This window comes from Panthera onca, chromosome B3, assembly GCF_046562875.1.
Source record: "Panthera onca isolate mPanOnc1 chromosome B3, mPanOnc1 haplotype 2, whole genome shotgun sequence".
In the NCBI taxonomy this organism is placed as follows: Eukaryota; Metazoa; Chordata; class Mammalia; order Carnivora; family Felidae; genus Panthera; species Panthera onca.
In genome coordinates this window covers 103,823,788-103,845,836 of record NC_138344.1, presented here as the reverse complement: position 1 = coordinate 103,845,836, position 22,049 = coordinate 103,823,788, and the positions used below count along the sequence as shown (strand labels likewise).

Here is a 22,049-nt window from a genome sequence, read left to right as displayed (position 1 = left end):
AACGAATGAGATCACCTATGCACTATCCTCTTTATATGTGTTATGCCATTTAATTCACATACCAATCTTATAAGGTAAGATTCCTATTTTACAAATGAGGACCCCAGGCCCAAGGTTTACTTACATGAAGATGGTATTTGAATTGTGTCTGCCTAACCCAAAAGGCAGAGTATATACTCCGTAGACTACACTGCTTATCAGCCCCTCTGAGGACTTGACTGAAAAACTATCTCAAGTAGCATAATGAAGAGCTATTCCTATTTTAGATTCCCTAAGTGTCAAACTTTGCTTTTCCAAGAGCTCCTAAATAATTTTTGTGCACTCATCTGTGTCTCCACCTTTCTGTTCACCACTTACCACCTGAACTATTATTTACTCAATATTTTTCTTTATGTGTATTCATTTTTATTTTTTAAATTTAATTTTAATTCCAGTACACTTAATACTGTTATATATTCATTTTTCATTTAAATTTAAGGAGGAGACTTTATATCACTATTAAAAATGTAAAACCAGTGTATTTGCTAGAAATAGAAACAAAAAGAGAAATACCTAGGAGAACTGTGGGTTCGAGCAGCCCCTGGGAAGCTCTCAGGCGCCACCAACCGGACAACCATAGGGAACCCTCCAGCGCAGGACTGGGAATTTAGGAAGCCCCTCCCCTCCATGGGTGTAGGGGCGTGGTCTTCAGCGGGAGTCTCCTGAGGGTCGCATAGGCCTCGATGTTATCTTGTTCCTCACTTCTCCACTTTCAGACAGCAGGCAGAGAGACTCAGACCTTGGGAGGATGAAGGAATATACCCATTGCTATTAGCACCCTGCAGCCGCAGCTTATTGTACTGTATTCAACAGAGCTCATTTGGGCAAAAGGTCCAGTAAAACAAAACAAAACAAAATGTTCCTAGTCTGTTGGGAAAGAACAAACTATTTTCAACCCTTTTTAGCATTACTAAGATTTAATTGCCTGGTTCTGTAACTTCAGATCTCCAGCTAAATTTGACAACTCAAATGGTGCTTTAACTCAATAAATCAAGCAATTTGACATTAAAAAGAAAAAAATTATGTTGTCAACTAAATCAATTTTTTTCTATTATTTATAGGAAAAAGTTTCAAGAAAATCCAAAAGATAACAACTTAGAGCCTTTGTATATCTTAGATTATAAATTCTGGGAAAGCAAGCACTTAATCTTTACATTTTTTCCTATAGCCTAGTACAGTAGGTTACATTAAATATGTGTTTCAGAATATTCTGAATGTATTCATTTCCTTACCAGACATTAGACTCAGGCTTAATCAGTGGTTCACCTTATGAAGAAATGACTTTCACATGTACCTATTAGTTATGAATGGCACAGACTATATCTTGGATGAGATACAGAAAAGACTTCCAGAATTAAGCTCTATCAATAGTTTGTGCTATTACTGCATTTGTTCAGTGTTCCTGTGGATAGATTTTATTTTCATTCAGTCTCACTTTTGGCAGATTGCTATTTTTTCAAACCTTATAATATGTAAATTTTGAGTGAATGTCCTTCCAGGAATAATGACAAATTGTTAAACTTCAGTGAGCTTTATAAAACTTACACCCACTCAGTTCTACAGCCATTTTATTAATTCCAAGCACCCAGTCAAGCAACGGAGTAGGCATTCCTGCAATATAACATAAAGCTGAACATTTAAAACCAAGGCCAAATAGGGGCACCTGGCTGGCATAGTCGATCGAGCAAGCAACTCTTGATCTCGAGGTTGTGAACTCAGGCCCCATGTTGGACATACAGGTTACTTAAAAAACAAAACAAAACAAAACAAAAAACAGCAAGGCCAAATGTTGTCCCAAATGGACAACTCATACAATTTGGAGAATCTGAAGGCATAACTGTCAAACTATGGGCAGAAACAGTGGCATGAAAAGGCCATTCTGAACATTTGCTACAGAAGGGAAAAAGCACTGATTGAATACCCATGCAGAAGACTTGGTATCCTTTAATACTCAAAATAACCCTATGAGGCTAGGAGGAAAGTGAAGATCACAGAAGTTAAGTAATTTATCCAGGACCACCCAGCTTGTAAATAGCAGAGATGGGTTTTGGGATCAGCTGTGTATGACTTCAAAGATCACGTATTTCCTCTACAGCACTTAATTATATGGATATGTTCCATATATGTTAATGGATATGCTCAAGATAATCACTTGGGATTCTTGGATACTAGCAACTCTATTTCATCAGTATAGGGAATCACTGAAAGCTGTGGCTTTATGGGATGAGAGGAGTCATAGCAGATCAGGTCATACTCTATTGAATACAATCAGGATCAACTCTGAATAGTGGGGAACTCACAAAGCCATTGTAGAATGAGTTCCAGAAGGGATTTCTAAGATGGAAATGCCCAGTGCTTTAAGGTTCACTGAAGCAGAACTGCAAAGAATGTGTCCTATGATGGGCAACAACTGCAGGCCTCAGCTGTTGCTGGCCCAACAGGCTGAGCCAAAGCTCTGCACAGTGTGTCTGAAGAAGTGTCATAAATGGTGGCATTTCTTGCAGTAGTGCTACAGATGGCAGTCATGGGGCAGAAATCACCTATGCTGAATGTAGACCGAACCACTGTTTGCACAATGAACTTTTTATATACACATGCAAAACCATAATCACTGAAACATCATTGATTTAAGTGGAAAGACAATCTGCTTTATTATATATTTAACATTTTGCTACTTCATTGAATCAAGACTAAGCTTCTTTTGTGGCATGGGGAATACAAAGATGGGAAGAGGTCATTGTCCTCAAGAAGTTCAAAATATTGGTGTGGGAAGCAGGGGAAAGGCTTGCAAACTAATACATGAGACCAGTGCTTGAGAACTTGTATTTTTCTTATTTTACTTATACACATATATATGTGTGCATGTATATTTATTCAAATGAGACAAGGCTAAGAATGTGTTCCAAAGGTACCAGTTCTACTACAGGTGAACTAGAGAAAATTTTAGCTTATTAATTGACTATAACATATATTACCATATCAAGTTATATAAATTCTTCACTTATAATTTTCTTTATAATCCTATTTATACATCATCCTATTTCCTTGGTATTACAGAGGCAAATCTCAAACTATGGATTCAAAATTATCAAGGAAGGGGAGAAGGGGAAACAAAATAGGGTAATGTATACTTAGTACGTAGAAGTGCTGTCATATATTACGTATGTTAGGGTGGAAGTTAAATATTGCAACAACTGTTTCGCTTAGAAATTTGTATTTATCTCTCCCTCCAAATTTCAGACATTTGGAAGCAAAAAATATTCCTTTACATGTATACACTACCCATGTTAGATGTTCAGGTTTCTGGAATTCTGTTTGTCAGATAGACCTACACAGATATGATGTTGCCCTTCTGATGCCCTTCTTTGTTTGCCTGGTGAACATCTACTACCACTTCTTTGAACAAGTTCTGTATTAATAAATGTATAGAAATAGTCTTCCATATTACAATGCTAATACATTGTGGGAGTTATAAGGTATCATTCAAAATCAGATATTATCTGTCTTTGCGTCTAGTTCTCGAGTAGCATTTAATAAGAGTACAATAAAAGTTTAACACTGAATTTTTATTGACCAAATTAAGGTCTCCGTTTCAACTAGATTACTCAGCAGTTTTTAGTTCCAAGTCATACCTTATGTTCAATTGTGTTTAGGCCTTTAATGTTAAATCAAATGACTTGTGCTTTTAATATGAAGGAAATACATATTATGGACATGAAGCCACTGATAGCCACATCAGTTAAAGTCCTCTTGCGGGGTGTCTGGGCAGCTCAGTTGGTTAAGTGTCCAACTTCACCTCAGGTCGTGATCTCACAGTTTGTGAGTTCAAGTCCTGCATCAGGCTCTGTGAAACCTGCTTGGGATTCTCTCCCTCTCTCTCTCAAAATAAATAAATAAACTTAAAAAAAAAAAGTCCTCTTGCCAGTATTAACTAAGCTATACACATTACTAACCACTTTTCCTTGGTTACTTCCTTAGTAAAATCAGCGTTAGAGGCATTTGCTTTTTTTCAGATTAAAAATTTTTGTTTTTTTTAAATATGGACAAAGATAAGTTTTTTTAGTAATGTTAAATAAAATTCATTTAAAATATAAACTTAAATATAGCAATTCATAACTTTTAAGTAATTTTTATCAATTCTTTCTGGATTTTAAAGTATATGTTGTAGAAATGGTAAGTAATAAAATATCTGGCTGAGAGGTTCTGAATAGCCTACAGCATGTGCTAATGATCTTTGCTAATTGTGATAGATCTATTTTTTAGGCTGAAATGTAGAAGATTGACAACCTGTCCTATTGGTGAATCTAAGAAAACTGTCTTCAAAAATTAGTCAATCCATAAGAGACTGCAGAATACTGAATTACACTCAACAACACTTATTAAGAGACCAAGTAAAATATGGTATTTTAATCCCTGTTAAATACTATACTTTTCCTACTTCTAAAATATAAAAGTGATTTCAATTGTTCATTTTAGATAGGTGAAAGGCTAAAATTATTTCTGAACTTTTAATTATTAATTTCCCATCTTACCAGTACATACTTCTTAAAATTTTTTAAATTTTATTGTTTATTTATTTTTGAGAGAGAGACAGAAACACAGAATCTGAAGCAGTCTCCAGGCTCTGAGCTGTCAGCACAAAGCCTGACACAGGGCTTGAACCCAGGAACCATGAGTACATGACCTGAGCCAAACCAGGCGCCCCGTTACTTCTTAAATGTTTAAATGTTAGATTGACATGTTATCATTTGCTGTCTTGTCTATTGTCAACTTAGTTTTTATGAAGTAGTTCAAGATAACTGCAACTCACAAAAGCTCTCACAATTATGCTCTTTCTCCAATATACATATTACATATTGTTACACATTCACTTCAATAATTTCACAGCTGTTTTTTTTTTTTTTTTTTTGGTTTATTTTTAGCTCATTATTTCTTATGCATTGTTGTTTTGGGGAAGAAAATTTTACCAAGCATTTAGAAGTAATTGGAAGGTATATTCAAGCAAATGAGTCTTTTCTTATGGGATACATTTCTTAGATGAAAATCTTCAAAAAAGAAAGTATTAAAGTCTGATACTTAAATATTTTGAAGATAGATCAGAAACAAATTAAGTTAAATGTCAGTTATTTTTCTAAAATGTACACACAGCTCATTTTTATTATGACTCATGCACTAGGCTAGAGAATAGCAGGTTGAAGATGCAACAAATATTCTTTGAACACTTCAATAAACACAATGTAAACATTCCCTTTAATAATGTTTCCTTTGTTAATACAAAACTGAGTGCATTTTTCCCTTGCCTCTGGCTAAGCCATGACTAGCTGAGTAGCAACAGCAGAGTGCTGAAAGAATTTTTCAACAGTAATTTGCTTGTTCTAATTTACTTTTCAAGGTTGATGATCAGGAGCATTATGTTGCTTGCAAAAAGATCTATTTCTATTAATTTGATCCAGTCATTCCTGTTCTCATCATATTTAGTTTCCCTGGTAGCATTAAGTGAATCAGAAAGCCACTGGCACTTCAGTTCTATAGTTTATATACAAAATGAACTTCTAGATCTTTAAGAACAGAACTGTTACACCTGTTGAGAAAGTATGGGTACACTGAAATGAGGGACTCAATGAAACCTCCGCCGTTTGCTCTTCCAATAGAAATGATCCTCCTATTTAGCAGACTTATACAACAATACTGCAACGAAGCATTATCTGTTCAATCCTTTCTTTAAAGAAATTCTAAGAAGCCTTGGTTTTTAACTTGAACACAATCATCACTCATCAATAAGATCAATACATAGAACTCATATGTAATTTAAAATTTTTACATGGTGCACACTGAAAAAGGCTTTATCAAATGTATAATATTCTAAAATATAATGGGAAATAATCAAGTTATTCTCCACATCTCCAACAAATTTGAAAATCGCTAAATGTTTTCCTGATCTCCTTTCTTTGAGGGAATGTGTATGGTTAGTTCCAATGTGTATAGTTCCAACATTTAAAGAGTCCCAGCTAAGTGATTTGGAAAATTCAATGGTAGTATTTTTCACACTACTGGCAAAGAAAAGAAACTCTTTCTTCAATCACTGGCAAATGAAAGAGTTAACAATATAAATAAAATGGATTGCACTTAATCCAGGCTATGCTTCTAAAAGGGAAAAAATCACAGGGTTTAAATATAGTCATTAATTATCTCTTTATAGCCTGCAGAGGGCACTCAAGTCCTTTGAAAGAAAAAGTAAAAATTTTAAGAGGGATAATAATTTTTTTATTTTTCATTTCTATTATTAGTATGTTAACTAAGCAATATTGTTTTTACAGAAACTGTCATTTAAAAAGAAGACACATATAAAGGAAACATACAATTTGACCTCAAACGTTTAGTGGATTATTAAGACATAAATTTCCACATGTCTTACTGGAAAAAACAATTTAGCAGGTGGTTTCCATCCCAGGGTACCTGACAATCCATAAATGGCGTGCATCTTACATTAGCACCACACTGCCAACAATTACACAGATTAGTCAGGGCCTAGAGAAGTCAATCTGGACCTCAGAGTAAACTGATCATACAGAAAAGGCATTGACTTCTCCAGGCTACACATAGACAATATTATCATCTCCATAAAATAGCTGATGAAAAAAATTAGAAACTAGTTGAAAAGGCTTCAGTTACTAAGAGCTGTAACCGTCTTCTAGAGTAATTGCATGAGTTCTTTGGCAATTTTCATTTTAATGAACCTCTCCATCACTATTAATAAATATGTTTAGAGAGAAGATACTTGACTTCAATATTCTTCCTTTGACATGATACACAAATATTTCATAGGGAAACCCACCAAGTCACACATACTAACATATACATTATACAAATACACACATACATATGTATACACGTTTGATATAGTCTTTCTCTGACAGCATATTTCAAAATACATTACATTTTATTAACTAAATATTGACTGCATAGAGTAGTAATTATTAAAAATACTAGTTTCTTAGCAACATAGCCAGGGGATCCTGCCCTTCCATCTTAAGTCTTTTTCTGCTTTTCAATTTTCCTCTGGCTAAGTAACTTGGTATCAAAAGATATTTCAAAACAGATTGGTTACTAAATTGAAACTAGAGAGACTGATTCGGCACCAACATGAATTAGGTATGCATAAGACATTGTTTCAATTTAGAAACTGGATCACAAAATGTTTGAGCCAAAAAACGTGTAAGAAAGTTATGTATATATGCAACTTACAATGCAAACTGCTACTAGAATAATGAACAATTATTAAGCATTTAAAAAATGCCCTGTCAGTAATAATAAAATTAATAATAATTTAATACTAAAAAACAATTTTGTTACACACCATTGTTTCTTTTTTTAAGAGTCAGTCTTGAAACCTACTTGAAATATACTTGAAAATAAATCTCCAAATTTGATATCTTGGATGATAAATACTGACATTGAGGTTGATAATAGTTTTAAGTGAACTTCTTGAGAAACCTAGCATAAAACACATCTTAATATTTTATTCTTAAAATATTGTGCAAAATTACATAAAATATTTTAAGGTTTAAAGTTATGGAAGAAGAGGTACTCAATTAAATGAGAAAAAGGCAGAAAAAATAGTGAGCAATACAGTGGGAGGCAGTTATTTTAATAATTTAAAATAATCTGAATTGTTTTTATAATGGCATCATTTACCTTCATAGAAAAAAACATCATTCTGAAAAAGAACATGATTATCTTATGATGGCAATGTAACAAGCCTTTTTTCCTCAAGAAAGAACAAAGTTAACAAATAAAGCTTTGAAACCCTAAGTCTTAAGATGAATAATTGTGTATTACATGTTTCCCCCATTGGATTTCTTTACCACATAGCATGACATTTTTTTTTTAATGGGGGGGAGGGCGAGGAGAAACCATGCAGTTTAATAAAAATAGAAGCATTTTCTCAGCCTAAGTTGTAGCCATTGCTTTGATTTTGGGTTTATCGCAGGGCCAATAAGTATACACTCTAGTACATGAAATAAAACTAGAAGATATACTTAGAATATAGTCTTTGTTTCTTCTTTCTTCAAAGCCTATGTTGCCTAAAATCATTGTTAGTCAAAGCAAAAAGAAATGTTTGTTCTATTACGTAAGAAATAAACTTCATTTGGTATTCAATTGACTTTCTAACTTAGCAGACAGGACTTTACATCTTCAAATACTGAAAATAAATTGCATTCTTGGCCCTTGCTTTAAAAGGTTAGAGAGAATAAACGCACACCCTGGTAGTGTTCTAGTGATCTCCCTAATCTCAGTTGCACTTTGTCAGAACGAGGTAACTGGTAGTTAAGTGAAATACCCTAGATCAAAGGGGGATTAATCACCAACTGAATCCTTGCTGAATAAACCTGTCATTCAAGAAAATTATTTCCACTGAACTTAGCAGAGGATTGAAGGTATTTGCATAACAGGGACCAACGTACTTCAGCCAGGTTAAAAGGTTCAGAATTCATCCCATGTTTAGCTTTTTGCCTCCTTTTCCTTTCAGCAGCTGGGTACAATGGTTTCTAATCTGATAATACAGCTAACTATCTAAATGATGTCAGAACAGGAAAGTATTGCAAAGTTTGGATGAGGGATGGATCAATTTCACTTTCAGTAACTCCTAAATCTGATTTGTTGGAATTTAAGATGTAATCCTAAAAAAGTCCCTTAAACCTGAGGACTGTTTATTAACATCCCTTTTCTGACCTTTGTCTTAGAAACGACCGTTCTGCTATGGCAGCAGTCCCCACAGAGGCTCTGGATGATAACTCGACCTACCTACCTCTCAGGGGTGGTACAGGGGTATATGAATATCTATAAAGCAGCCTGAAATACTATAATACAACATGAAAGAAAATATTAGTTGTTACTGTATATAAAATTGTGCTTTGAAAGATCTTAAATCACACAATGTATAAAAACGACAATAATTTTAACTGAGAAACACTGAGTTGGTGTGAAAAAATTAGTTTATGAGACAGACTATTCTTTAATCAAAAAAGCCTTTTTATATAAATAATTCTCTTAAGAATTCCTGAGAAGGCCATTTACTTCAAACCTGACGTTCACACTGATTATCTAAAAAAGAAAAGTAAAAAGTGCCCACCAGTGTAAAGGTATTAACTTATACTCTAAGAGTACTGCTGGCTTTATAAAGTTTTAAAAATATTGTTTAGTAAAAAATGAAGAAGGGTTTTATGAAAATCATGAATTATTTTTTTGAGTCCGTTTTCAGAAATTTAACACTTTTTGTACCTTTGGGGTCTACTGAAGAATAATTACCCTTACGACAGACATCAGATTTCATAATCATATTTTGGCACTAAAAGGGAATTTAGCAATTTTGCGTCTAGAGTATGTCTGACACCATCCAAATCTTTAACTGGAAGTAGATGCTCATATTCACCACAAACGCAAAGCATCTTTCAAGTTAAAAAATGCAAAGAATAGTTATCAAAGAAAATGAATAAAATCCATAGTGAGATAATTTTTTAGAAAATGATTGAAGTTTTAACCCAAGAAAGGACTCTTAGAGTGTCTTATAGCTTAGAATAAGAACATGTCAATCACGATTAAGCTTCTGGAATCGGAATCCCTTTGAAATGCAGCTGTTTCTTCTTTAATTGTGGCAGCGGACTCTGAAGAAAAGAAAGGTCCAGCCTTAAAGATGAGTAAGGAATACAAAATAGCTCAGGATTAGTTGTGGAGTTCAAAGGTCGCTAATTACACTAAGGAGTTCCCAGACACAGGGAAAACATTAAACAGGTCACCTACCAAACGGGAAACAGACTTTGTCTTCAGAAATTATCCTGAAGTGACAGGTTTCTAGACAAAATCAAAAGCATCACAGTGTGCCCAGCTGATCTCAACAGGATGAAAACATGAGTTGGTTTTAGTTCTGTAGCATTATGTTAGAATGGAATGGCAACAGATGGCATCAGGTTCCCCTTCGCCCTATACTTTTCCAGGACTCCCTACATTTTCCTCAGGCTTCTAGAAATGTCAAACCAAAGATTCACTGGTTTTTCTGATAGCTTGTAAGGAAAGTTTTCCCTAGGGGATTATTATACTGACTATCTGTGTACTTACTAGATAAATGCCTCTTGCCTATCGTAGTGTACTCTACCCAACATTTATACAATAATCAAGATGTCCAAATGGCTCCATTAATATTAACATAAGTTAAATGTTAAGCTTCCCTTGAGTTTAAGAGAGATCAAATAACTTAAGGGAAATGGCTTTTTCCTTCTTTCAAAAGAAAAGTTTTTACTACTGATTATCTATGATTAAGCTAGAATAATAAGTTAAAGTCCTGGTCAGGCAGTTATTCTATTTTCTTTGTTACTTGGGATAATTTTGAACATGGAGCATTCTGCCATGATAATGCCTTGAGAAAATGAGAATTTATAATGAGTGAGATTGACCCTAATTAAAAAAATCATATTTTAAATCCTAAATTTATTTGCAATATCCCTTCAAACTATCATCGCTCTCTTTCAAGGAGTTAGAAGCTTTCTTTAAGCTCTTCCTTAGGAGACTCATTAAGAAATAGAAACCAAGAGATAATTTAATTGAATATTAATCTGTAATGCATATTTTTTATAATGCTTCTAATGCTATTCTGTAAAAAGAAACTTGACATGGATTAAGTTTTAAGGATCTTGAGATTTCATGTTTTCTTGAATGGTCACTTTAAGTCCAACTTGACAATGAACTGCTTTGAAAATAGAATGAGACATATAATTGTAAAGACAGGTAGAGAATAAAGAGTACAGGTGGTTCCTAAAGAAATCAAGAGAATGCTAATAAGAAAGCAGGAGTGACAAAATATGCCACATGAGATTGAAATAAGACTAATACTCTCTACTCACAGAACAGCTTTTGAATTTTTACCTGAATTCATTAAGAACTTTCATATAATAAACATGAAAAACAGTATTATTCCTAAACTTATTTTTAAAAATTTGCACGCATTAAGTGATCACAAAAACACTATGCTCATTTTTTGAAGGTATCCCACTCCTCTTAGTATGCTTACTGACATCCTGAGCAAAATGTTGTTGTGGCAGATTAGTAAGTTCACCTGAAAAGTAAAGTAACTCTAGAACAGATAAACAAACACCTTATATAGAATTATGCAGATTCTTTATTAGTCAATAAGATAGTTCTGATTAAGAACAGGTTACTAATTAAACAACATTACTTTGTTTTCATTGACTGTTTTTTTGTTTTTTGTTTTTGTTTTTTTTCCAAGAGACTGACAGTGGTTTCTGATGTGGTATCTGGTATTCTGCAACAACACATTGTACTAGGAGCTTACTACTCAGGTTTGAAAGGTTAAAGAGTTTTTTTATCTTGCACACCATCTACAATCCATTGGGAATGGCTGCCTGCACCTTTGCAATGAGGAGACTGAGCCCGTATCCAGGAAGGCTCAGTGGAGAAAGAAGCCTGTGACTGATTGGCCATGTCTGCCACAGGGACAGGAAAGAGGATGTATGGTAGAGTGACCCAGGACTAGTCTAAAATAAGCCTAAAGTGAATCATGACTGTTTTATGCTCTGAATCTTATTTGAATAAAATCAAAGGGTAACAAAATAGGAGACATTAGCCTTTAAAATGTTCTTTCAAACTATGTCAATCTAAAAACATTAAACAATAACATTTTTATAATTAAATCACTCAATGATTTTTTTTCATTCATAGTTTATATGCATACACATTAAAAATAAAAGACAAATGATTTGAACTATGTTACCATTATATAAATCCTATTTAAATATGAGATAATTACAGTAATAATGATCCATATGTTACTGGAGCAGGAGCCTTAGAATTCCAGATGTAATAGTCAGAAGAAATTAGTTTCCGGTCTATAGAAAAAGGAAATAAATGGTAAGACTGTATTATCTTAACAAAAATTCAATGAGACAGCAAAGTCATGATATTTTAGAATTGTGGGACACAATTATTTCAAGAAAGGCAACACTCTGAAATATTCATTTTAATTTCACTTTATCAAGGAATTATAATTTTTACAACTTTAAAAATATGGGCTTATTAAATATATGAATCCATCTTTGAGCTTATGCCAAATTTATGCCAATATCCCTTACTCATATTACTTCTATCAATTTTCTCATGGTTTCCCTAAATTGTTTCTTATGGACCATTATGTCAACTACAAAAAAACTAAAAATTTTTTATTGGTTTCCCTTCAGTAACCTCTTTACCATGGTCCTAACTCTGATCTTACTATTCTTTTCCCATTCAAAGTTTCAGAGATAGAAATAAATATCCAACTTTCTAGTAATAGTCTTAAAAAGTTGCTTCGATGGTTTCTTAAAGTTCTGATCAAATTTAAGCTTTTTGTTTTAATACCTTTATAGCTTTGAACAAATGACAACCTCTCCGAACTCAAGTTTTCTGATATGTAAGTTTGAGATAATAATGCTCACTTGGAGCTAGATCCATGTAAATTCTAGTTATGACACATATCACTAAATATCTAATTCTGCCTTTTTTACCTTCCTTCTTCATAATGAAGAAGATAAAGGTAGGATGTATTACCTTGTTATTGATTTATCTTTTTCAGTCTGAGAACCTAGTAACATCGAAAGGCAACACAGCATATTGGTTAAGCGCGCCGGCTCCAAAGCCAGCCTGCTTGGTTTGAGTCCCAGTCCTGCCATCTACTACCTATGTGACCCTAACCCCCACGTTCCATTAGCATCCTCATCTGTAAAATGGAGATAATTCTTACATAGGATGCCATGAGGATTAATGAGTTAACACACATAGAATACTTAGAACTGTGCCTGGCACAAGGTGAGCAATAACTGTTAGCTACTATTACTTAAATAAACATTATTATCGTCGTTAATAGTTTCAGAACTAAGTTATATATTACAAAAATAGATTTTACTGTGAAGATGCACAAAGTGGTAGTCATGTTCTGAAACTAACAGAGGAAGGAAATAAAAGACTGGTCATAATTATGCATTTAAAATGATCTTTTAGGGGCGCCTGGGTGGCGCAGTCGGTTAAGCGTCCGACTTCAGCCAGGTCACGATCTCGCGGTCCGTGAGTTCGAGCCCCGCGTCGGGCTCTGTGCTGACGGCTCAGAGCCTGGAGCCTGTTTCTGATTCTGTGTCTCCCTCTCTCTCTGCCCCTCCCCCGTTCATGCTCTGTCTCTCTCTGTCCCAAAAATAAATAAAAAATGTTGAAAAAAAAAAAAAAAATAAAATGATCTTTTATTCAACATAGTAACATATTAATTTATATTAAAATATAAATTAATTACATTAAGAAGCAGGTATATTACTGAAATGTCCCATCCTATATTATGTTCCCTGAGAATTACTACAATATGTTAATATTAATAAGATACTTAAAATATTTTAGACATTACCTAAAGAGACAACATAGACAACCTAAAATATTGTCCCACAGTCTAAAATTTTATCTGTTTACATTCAGTATCCCATAGATAGAATCCAAAATATTTGTATTTAGACAAAACCACTGGTTTGTCTAACCTGATATATCTCATATTTTGCCCTCATTAAAAAAATGCATTATGAAGACTCTTTCATGTTTATGCATTTCTTTAAAATACAACCAAAAGAATGATGAATGAGAGAACAGAGAAATCCTAGGGAGATAAAGAATATGACTTATTCTGGTTACATTACACAGAATTTATTATTGCCATTCACAATTGCTTAGACTTCTATAGTTCTAAGTTCTGTAATTCTTTTGAAACTTTCAAGTACAAAGTCCTGTCTTATCCTACCTATTTTGGGGACTACAATCCTTAGTTTAAGAACTATATATCTGATTTTAATACCTTTATTCTTCTTAATACATGAGGTAAAGAGGTCTGCTTACATTTAACTAACTTAACCTCATTCTAGCTACTTTTCTGTTCTATGTTATTATAAATATTTGATCTGAATCAAATAATTCTGATTCATTTATAAATGAATCATCTTTTTGTCTCCCTGTATTTTCAAATACAGTATATATATTTATTTACAACCAACAAACTCACTGAAGGCTGGAAACTTTCTATTGCACTCCCATTTGTAAAATGCAGAGGATGCTAAATACTGCTCATTGACTACAGCATTTGCTAAAAATATTTAAAAATTTAAGTAATAATCATATCTAACATTTATTGAATCCATACTATAGGCTATAAGCATCATGCTAAGTACTCGGTCAATATAATTTTATCAAAATCTCATAACAATCCTGAGGTAAACAGTACTATTATTTCCATTTATGGATGAGGAAACTAAAGCTTTGAGAAGTTTACTAACTTGCCCAAAGTTACACTGGTAATAAATTGTCTGAACCAGACTCAAACCTTTGTCTGTCCAACACCAAAGCCCCTGGGAACAACTTCTGAATCAAAGAATAACCATAGCAAAACAAATCCAACTTTATACTAAAGCTTGCCTCTATGCCAGTCCTTGCTCATCCAGACCACTGTATAAACAAGAGAAGGCAGAGTGCAAGGTAAAGTACACACACTGCTGGGGCGCCTGGGTGGCTCAGTCAGTTAAATGTCCGACTTCGGCTCAGGTCATGATCTCCTGGTTTGTGAGTTCCAGCCCTGCATCGGGCTCTGTGCTGACAGCTCAGAGCCTGGAGCCTGCTTTGGACTCTGTGTCTCCCTCTCTATCTGCCCCTCCCCTGTTCATGTTCTGTCTCTCTCTCTCTCTCTCTCTCAAAAATAAATAAACATTAAAAAAAATTAAAAAAACAAAAAAGTACACACACTATTACACAGGATAGGATCAGGTCAAAATTTTTACAAATTGGCATTATTCTCTAATCTATTTCTGTTAGATTTTATCTTAGGTAGTAAATGCATAGCACCATTTTATTCCCTCAAGTTAATCTGAATCTCTACAACTTACGTGTACTTATTTTTGGTTTTCCTGATGCAAAAACTTGAACTGAATGCTGATCCGCATAACAACCAGTGAGTGTATAATCTAAGATCCTAAAATGAAGCTAGAAAAAGAAGAGAAATATACCAAATTGAGATGATTATTTGGTAAAAGTGATGGCTACATTTTTTCCCTTGACACAATTTTAGGAATTTACTTCACACAGTTCTCAAAATAAAAATGTGTGTACGCACATGCATGCATAAACATATACACTTTTTCCCCCTTTATTAAGACCATTTCTTTGTGAAGTTGTCATTATGAAGTGCTTAATATACACCAGATGCTTCACTAATATGGACACTAATCTACACTGCAAAGCATCCTTATTTTATAAATGAGGCAATGAGGTTCAGAGATGGGAAAGATTAGCATCCCAGAATGTAAGGAGCAGAGCTGGCATTTGAACTCAGACCCAAATGACAACAAAAGCTGGTGCTTCTTCCCCTAGGGTGTCTGGTGCTCTGTATGTCCTCTCTAGCTCTAAGGCTATCTTGCTGTGATATATTTCAGATCATAATTCTTTTACAGGCAGAAATATATGTATACACTTTTCTAGCAAAACCCAACAATGCAATTACTAAAACTGAAACAGTTTATCTGGTGTTTGGAGGGAATGAGATATTCTGCTTAATTTTCCAGAAAACTGAAATTTAATTTTTATAGAATTAAGCTTAGAAATCATCCTTTCTCTCACCTATAAAACCTTTCTAGAATGTAATCCATATTTCTGGAGTTAATTGATAATGTGGCATCATCGGTATAAATGCCAATTATTATATTGTAGAAAGGGCTCTTAACACCTTCTCTGAAGGCATAGTGGTGGGGTGCCTGAGTCACAATGATATTCAGATGAACTATGAAAGGTATCTGTCTTATGAGGGAGCACCAGTCTCCTTTTGCTGTGGTTCTCATATTTGCTGCTCAAAGCTCCCAAATTTGTAATATCCTGATACCTTTTCTATGTTTTTTTTTTCTTCTAGCTCCCATCCCTGCAATTTTCTCCCACTTCCTAAGTTTCTCCTTTTGATTGCCAAACTAACTGATCCACATACATAGAATGTAAATTTTCAAGTCTTCAAAGCAATTTTTTTCCTATTGCATCTCAAACTTTAATAGTAAAGGGCTTTTGCTTGTTTGTTTGGTATAATTCTGGATGCTGAAAGTTATGCCAAGATTGATTTCCACATAACTAGATATTATAAAAATAAATCTATTCAGTAAACACAAATATGTATTATGTTTATACATATAACTGAGTAGGGGATGAAAGATTATAACTGAGTAGGGGATGAAAATAAATTACAAAAGTCAGAATCCCTACGTTTGCAAGACCTACAATGTAGTGACATCCCACATTTTTTCTGAAAACTATCTGGAAATAGGAATTTTTATAATAATCTCTGAAATAAAGCTTGTGGGCATAGCTGAAGTCAAGATGGAAGAAACAAATATCACTAGTGTACTTCAGACTTCATTACCATTTCCTCTAATTATCTTTATATATAGATTTCAATCTCTATTCTTTGATTTCTTTACCATTCTATTTAGATTTTCCTTACTTTTCTGATCACCCCTTCAATTCTTCTCACTGGTTCTTCTAAGTCATTCTCTTATTTTCTCTTTTTCTGATCTTATTCATTTCCACTGCCTCAACTATTTTTTCCGCACAGATAACACCTAAGCCATTATATACTGTTGAGCTCTCTCTTGAGACTCAAGCTTCAGGTTTTTAGCTGCCTACTGGACATTTACACTGAGATATGTTGCTATTACCAGCAACATACATGATATGAAACCCACTTCCTCCCAACTTTCTCCATATTAGTACTTTCTTCTAAATATATTCATCCTTCATCAAATATTTATGTGGTAGAGAATGAACTAGATGTTGGTGATAAAACAATGAATGTATGACACTCACATGGTCTCTGCCCTCTTGGAGTTTCAAGTGTGATTTAAGCCACATTTTTTTTTTAATCTTGGGCTTAAAACCATTTCTTGTTTCTATATTTAATTAGTGATGAATACTTTACCTTTATCACAGCATGTCCAGCAGTCTCTCTTTCTGTGACCTTCAGCATCATTAACTTACTACCTTTCATCAGGAATACTAATATAGCTAAAAAATAGTTCCTCTCTCTCAAGTTTCATTATTTTTTTTCTACCTACCTTCTCACATCCATTCCAGATTGATCTTCGTAAAGTATTGTTTTCTGAGAGACCAACCACTCCCATATTCAAAAAAAGTATAACATTTTCTAACAAAAGAATAAAAGTTAGAATGCAAACCCTCCAAAGCTATAACCTAGACCTAAATCACTTATCCAGCCTTATGTGTTACTACTGTTTCTAGCACGGCCCCTAAGCATGCTTTGTTACCATTCATTCCTTTGATTAAGTCATTTATTTACCTATATAAATGTTCATCAATCTTCAAAGCTTCATTTTCATGTTTATCTGGGCCTCAGAGTTTTGCTTAAACTCCATCTCTACTGCAAAACTTTCCTTGACCACTTTGGTCAGAAGTGCTCACTGTTTCCTTCAAATACCAAAAGCAGTTAGCATTGATCAATTATTGACATGTATTGGTGGAAAATCCCAGAGGTCAAGGGCTACATCTTATATTTTTTGTATACAAATGTTGAATGTGATAACTAAGAGCTGGGTAGATAGAACTTGGTTTATTTGATGTGTTAAAGTTATAGTTAAGTGTTTCACCTTAAAATTTGTTACATATTAAGTGAAACAGAAAGTGACTAATACTAAATAGAAATTGCACAAAAAAATCTTAAAAAGGACTTAGCGCAGACAAGAAGTTTCTCCAACAAAAAATGCCTAGAAAACGTTAAAAATCAATTAGATGTATTTAAAATTTAAAAAGAAACGCAAGTTTTCTAATGTGGTGAGCCATATAAATGTATTTATTTACCTTTAAATATGCTGTACCTCCAATGCAAATCTCATCAAATGACTGCTTCTCATGACTCTTGGCTCCAAAAGTTACAGTTCCAGAAAGATTAATTTCCATTGATTTGGGGAACTTCTGTCCTAAGAACACAAATGCACCAACTGACTATTTTATTTTATTATTTATTTATTTTTATTTAGAAAATTGGTTTAATGTTTATTTATTTTTGAAGGAGAGAGAGACAGAGTGTGAGCAGTGGAGGGGCTAAGAGCGAGGGAGACATAGAATTTGAAGCAGGCTCCATCCAGGCTCTGAACTGTCAGCACAGAGCTTGATGTGGGGCTCGAACTCACAAAGTGTGAGATCATGACCTGGGCTGAAGTCAGATACTTAACTAATCATTGAGCCACCCAGGTGCCCCTACCAATCAACCATTTTAACTATTTAACAATTTTAACTATTTTATTCTACAACAAATGAATGAAAAAAAGTTAATAAATAGAAGCTTACCAATAATCCAGACCAATGAGCTTTTCTCTCGAAATACTTCAAGCTGGCCAAAACTCACTTTGTATTCCACATGTGTGATTGGACCCCTTTAAAAAAGAAAAGGACACAACTGAAAGAACAAGTGATCATAAATAGAAAAGTTTTAAGAGATCTAAGTCAAATCTTGCTAGTGTTATTTATTATAAGTATAACATACAAAGCAGATCTGTATTCAAGTTTGCAGAATAAAGTAGAACAAATAACGAATATTATACCTCAAAAAACACCAGAAACACAATAAACATTTTTGGTGATGATGTGCATTTCATTATTAATTCTAAAAACAACTATAAAATCATATAGCATGTATTAATACAGTTATATAGATTGACATAGCATTAAAACTATGATTTTGGCATCCTGTGAAAAGAACTATACTGTAGAACAAATAAAAACATAACTGATGACAATGTAATCTTATGATATGATTGGCTTAATTCACCAGGTAGCTGATAGTTGGGTTGACTTGTACGTACAGCACAGAGAAATTGCTAGAAATAAAGCCAGGAGTGAAATAATCCCTAAAGAAGCTACACTGCTTTTAAATTTATATTTACTAGCAAGTTTAGAGATTAAACTAGGTTAATCTCTTAAACATGGTCTTAAACAAGTCTCTTAAAGAGATTATTTATATGACTAAGTTTTGATTCAGAATCAGGATTCATTTGAATAAAATAAAATTTTTAGATCTTAAAAATAAGGTAAAAAACAAAGACAAATAATTTATTGTAGGGCAGTGGGAATGTACTAAGAAAAGCAGAAATCATGGCATCACGTTTTATTCCTACCTATTATAAAAAGGTATATGAGCTTCACAGAACTCAAAATTATTTTTCACACTTTCATGAAGTTTTAAATTAACTGTTATTTTTACTTGTATTTCTTCCTCTTTCATTTGATAAAAACCCAAAATCGGTGGAACAGGGACCTGGAAACAAACATAAACAAATTTTTGTATAATTCCTAGGTTAATGGATCTAAAATACCAATGATGATTGAGAAAAAGGCCTTGCAGTAGTTATTATATACAGATTACTCCAAACTGTTTTGATAATAGATGATGGAGCTCTATTTGTTCTAAAGGTAGGAATTTTTCTATTTCCAGTGATGAGAAAGGTGCCTTACAAGGTATGCAATACATCGTTTTTCCTCTTACTCATCCAGCTTCCCCTCCTCCAGGTTCTCTATGACCTGCAACATAAGACATGCACTAGACATATTGCTCACTGATGCCTCCTCACAGCTCCTGCTGTCCTATGACAGCAGGACTTACCCACCCTTTGGCTCAGCAGTAGCTTACTCAGTTGATTACCAATAACCAATTGGAGGAGAAACTATCTGTAGGCTGGAGAGAGCCAATCATTCTTCTAGTATATCTAAAGTAATAAGTAGACTCTATTTATGTAGTATAACTTAGAGCTATAGGTCATGTGGAAGCAGAGAAATCAAGTTGGAAGAGGAAACTGAGAAGCAGAGATGAGACAGACAGTGTACACCTTGGTACAGAGTGACTTTAATTTTCATTTTCTGGTTCTATTCCTAGTACAGGCTAGGTATGCTTTTTATCCTTGAATGACAAGATTGCTTCTTGCATTATCAAAATAAATTCCTTTTATGTAAGCTAGCTTGAGTAGGGTTTTTTTTTTTTTTTTTTGGTTGCCTCTACCTTCTTTTTTTAAATTTATTTTATTTTTTATTTTTTTAAATTTATATCCAAATTAGTTAGCATATAGTGCAACAATGATTTCAGGAGTAGATTCCTTAGTGCCCCTTACCCGTTTAGCCCATCCCCCCTCCTACACCTCCTCCAGTAGCCCTCAGTTTGTTCCCCATATTTATGAGTCTCTTCTGTTTTGTGCCCCTCCCTGTTTTTATATTGTTTCCCTTCCCTTATGTTCATCTGTTTTGTCTCATAAAGTCCTCATATGAGTGAAGTCATATGATTTTTGTCTTTCTCTGACTAATTTCACTTAGCGTAATACCTTCCAGTTCCATCCATGTAGTTGCAAATGGCAAGATTTCATTCTTTTTGATTGCCAAGTAATACTCCATTGTCTATATATACCACATCTTCTTTATCCATTCATCCATCGATGGACATTTGGGCTCTTTCCATACTTTGGCTATTGTTGATAGTGCTGCTATAAACATTGGGGTGTATGTGTCCCTTCGAAACAGCACACCTGTTTCCTGTGGAGAAATGCCTAGTAGTGCAATTGCTTGTTGTAGGTAGGGTAGTTGTAGGGTAGTTCTATTTTTAGTTTTTTGAGGAACCTCCATACTGTTTTCCAGAGTGGCTGCACCAGCTTGCATTCCCAGAGTAGGTTTTTTTAATCTACTGATTCACAATTAGGACAAGAGACAAATGGTATAGTAAAAAGAAGGTTAGGTTTTAGAGTGTGGAAAGTGTGGGTTCAAATCTAAGCTCTGTTATTTACCAGTTATATGACCCTGGGCATGTCATTTAACTTCTCTGAGACTCTCTTCATCTGTAAAATGGGGCTAGTAATACCTACGTTAAAGGTTTTAAAAGTACTGGAGAAAACACATGTAACATGCCTAGGACAGTGTCTGACACAGCAGTTATTCAATAAGCAACCTTTAAAAATAGTATTATCTATTTGTAACAACAGTTGCCTGAGATTACAGGTATTTTATGTTCATGATTCAAACCATGACGACATCATAGTAGGATCTACCTTATGTTCATGGAATCCTTATTAGGAAGCATTAAAAAAAAAATAACTCCCATGACTTTGAAAACAATTCAGTGCTGTAACAGACACCAGAGAAAAGAGGCATCCTATTCAAAGAACTGAATCTTCATCTTCATTCATCAATTATTATCTGGTAAATAAATAACCAAAAGTTCTCATGTGGGCCAAAAGTATGAATGATTTGTTTACAATGATTCATAAACATGAAGATTGGCAAAGTCTCAACTTTGCCAAGATTGCTTACCTGGGAAGTATAGTAGCATAAGTTAAATGACTCTAAGGGAGGTGTGAGTGGAAATTTGTAAGGTCCGCTAAATGCAGAATCATCCATTGCATCAATGCTACTAGAAGTCAGAATGGCAGAGTCAAGAGAAGTCACACAAGGATGAACTAGAATATCCTGAAGTGGAGACCCATTGGTGGGGAGACTCAAGCTGATGGTAACATTTGGCATGATTCCTTCTAAGTCACACTGCAATGAAAACAGAAACAGATATTACCAAGATCTTAGAAGCATACGTCTTCTGGGTGAGGCTTTTCTGAGTTTATCTAAGTCATTTCTCACAGCTTAACTCACTTTTCAAGGTATTGCTCTTGCTTTCTGTGTTCTGGTTAGTCGTTCTATCATACTCAGATTCCAAGCCAGAGACTAGGAGAGACTTCCTAAAGGCCTGTAAACCCTTGAAAAGCTATTTTAAGTCCCTAGATTTGCTTTCCTCTAATCAATCCACCCTCCAGAGCTATCTTAACAAAACAGAACTTTAAATATATTGTATCCATGCTCAAGGTGTTTCAATAGTTCCCCCTCAGTTTTGCATTACTTTTAAGTCTTTCATTGTTTGGCTC

General features: G+C 34.1%; 1 protein-coding gene across 7 annotated transcripts in view; it reads right to left on the bottom strand.

Moving 5' to 3' along the window:
• Positions 1 to 474: 474 nt before the first annotated feature.
• AP5M1 (adaptor related protein complex 5 subunit mu 1) overlaps positions 475 to 22,049 on the bottom strand; it is a 29,802-nt gene continuing 8,227 nt past the window's right edge. Inside the window, exons 3-9 of one of the 7 annotated variants that reach the window (XM_060619915.3) lie at positions 21,448 to 21,675; positions 19,275 to 19,414; positions 18,448 to 18,533; positions 17,959 to 18,077; positions 14,994 to 15,090; positions 11,861 to 11,939; positions 475 to 778 (exon numbers count right to left, since the gene is read on the bottom strand). In XM_060619915.3, the coding sequence (XP_060475898.1) occupies positions 688 to 778; positions 11,861 to 11,939; positions 14,994 to 15,090; positions 17,959 to 18,077; positions 18,448 to 18,533; positions 19,275 to 19,414; positions 21,448 to 21,675 (840 nt within the window). In that variant the 3' untranslated portion in view covers positions 475 to 687. Of the gene's footprint in view, positions 779 to 7,666; positions 11,940 to 14,993; positions 15,091 to 17,440; positions 17,569 to 17,958; positions 18,078 to 18,447; positions 18,534 to 19,274; positions 19,415 to 21,447; positions 21,676 to 22,049 lie in introns of those variants that run through there. The other 6 variants (XM_060619916.2, XR_009606275.3, XR_009606274.2 and 3 more) reach the window with 6 other exon arrangements.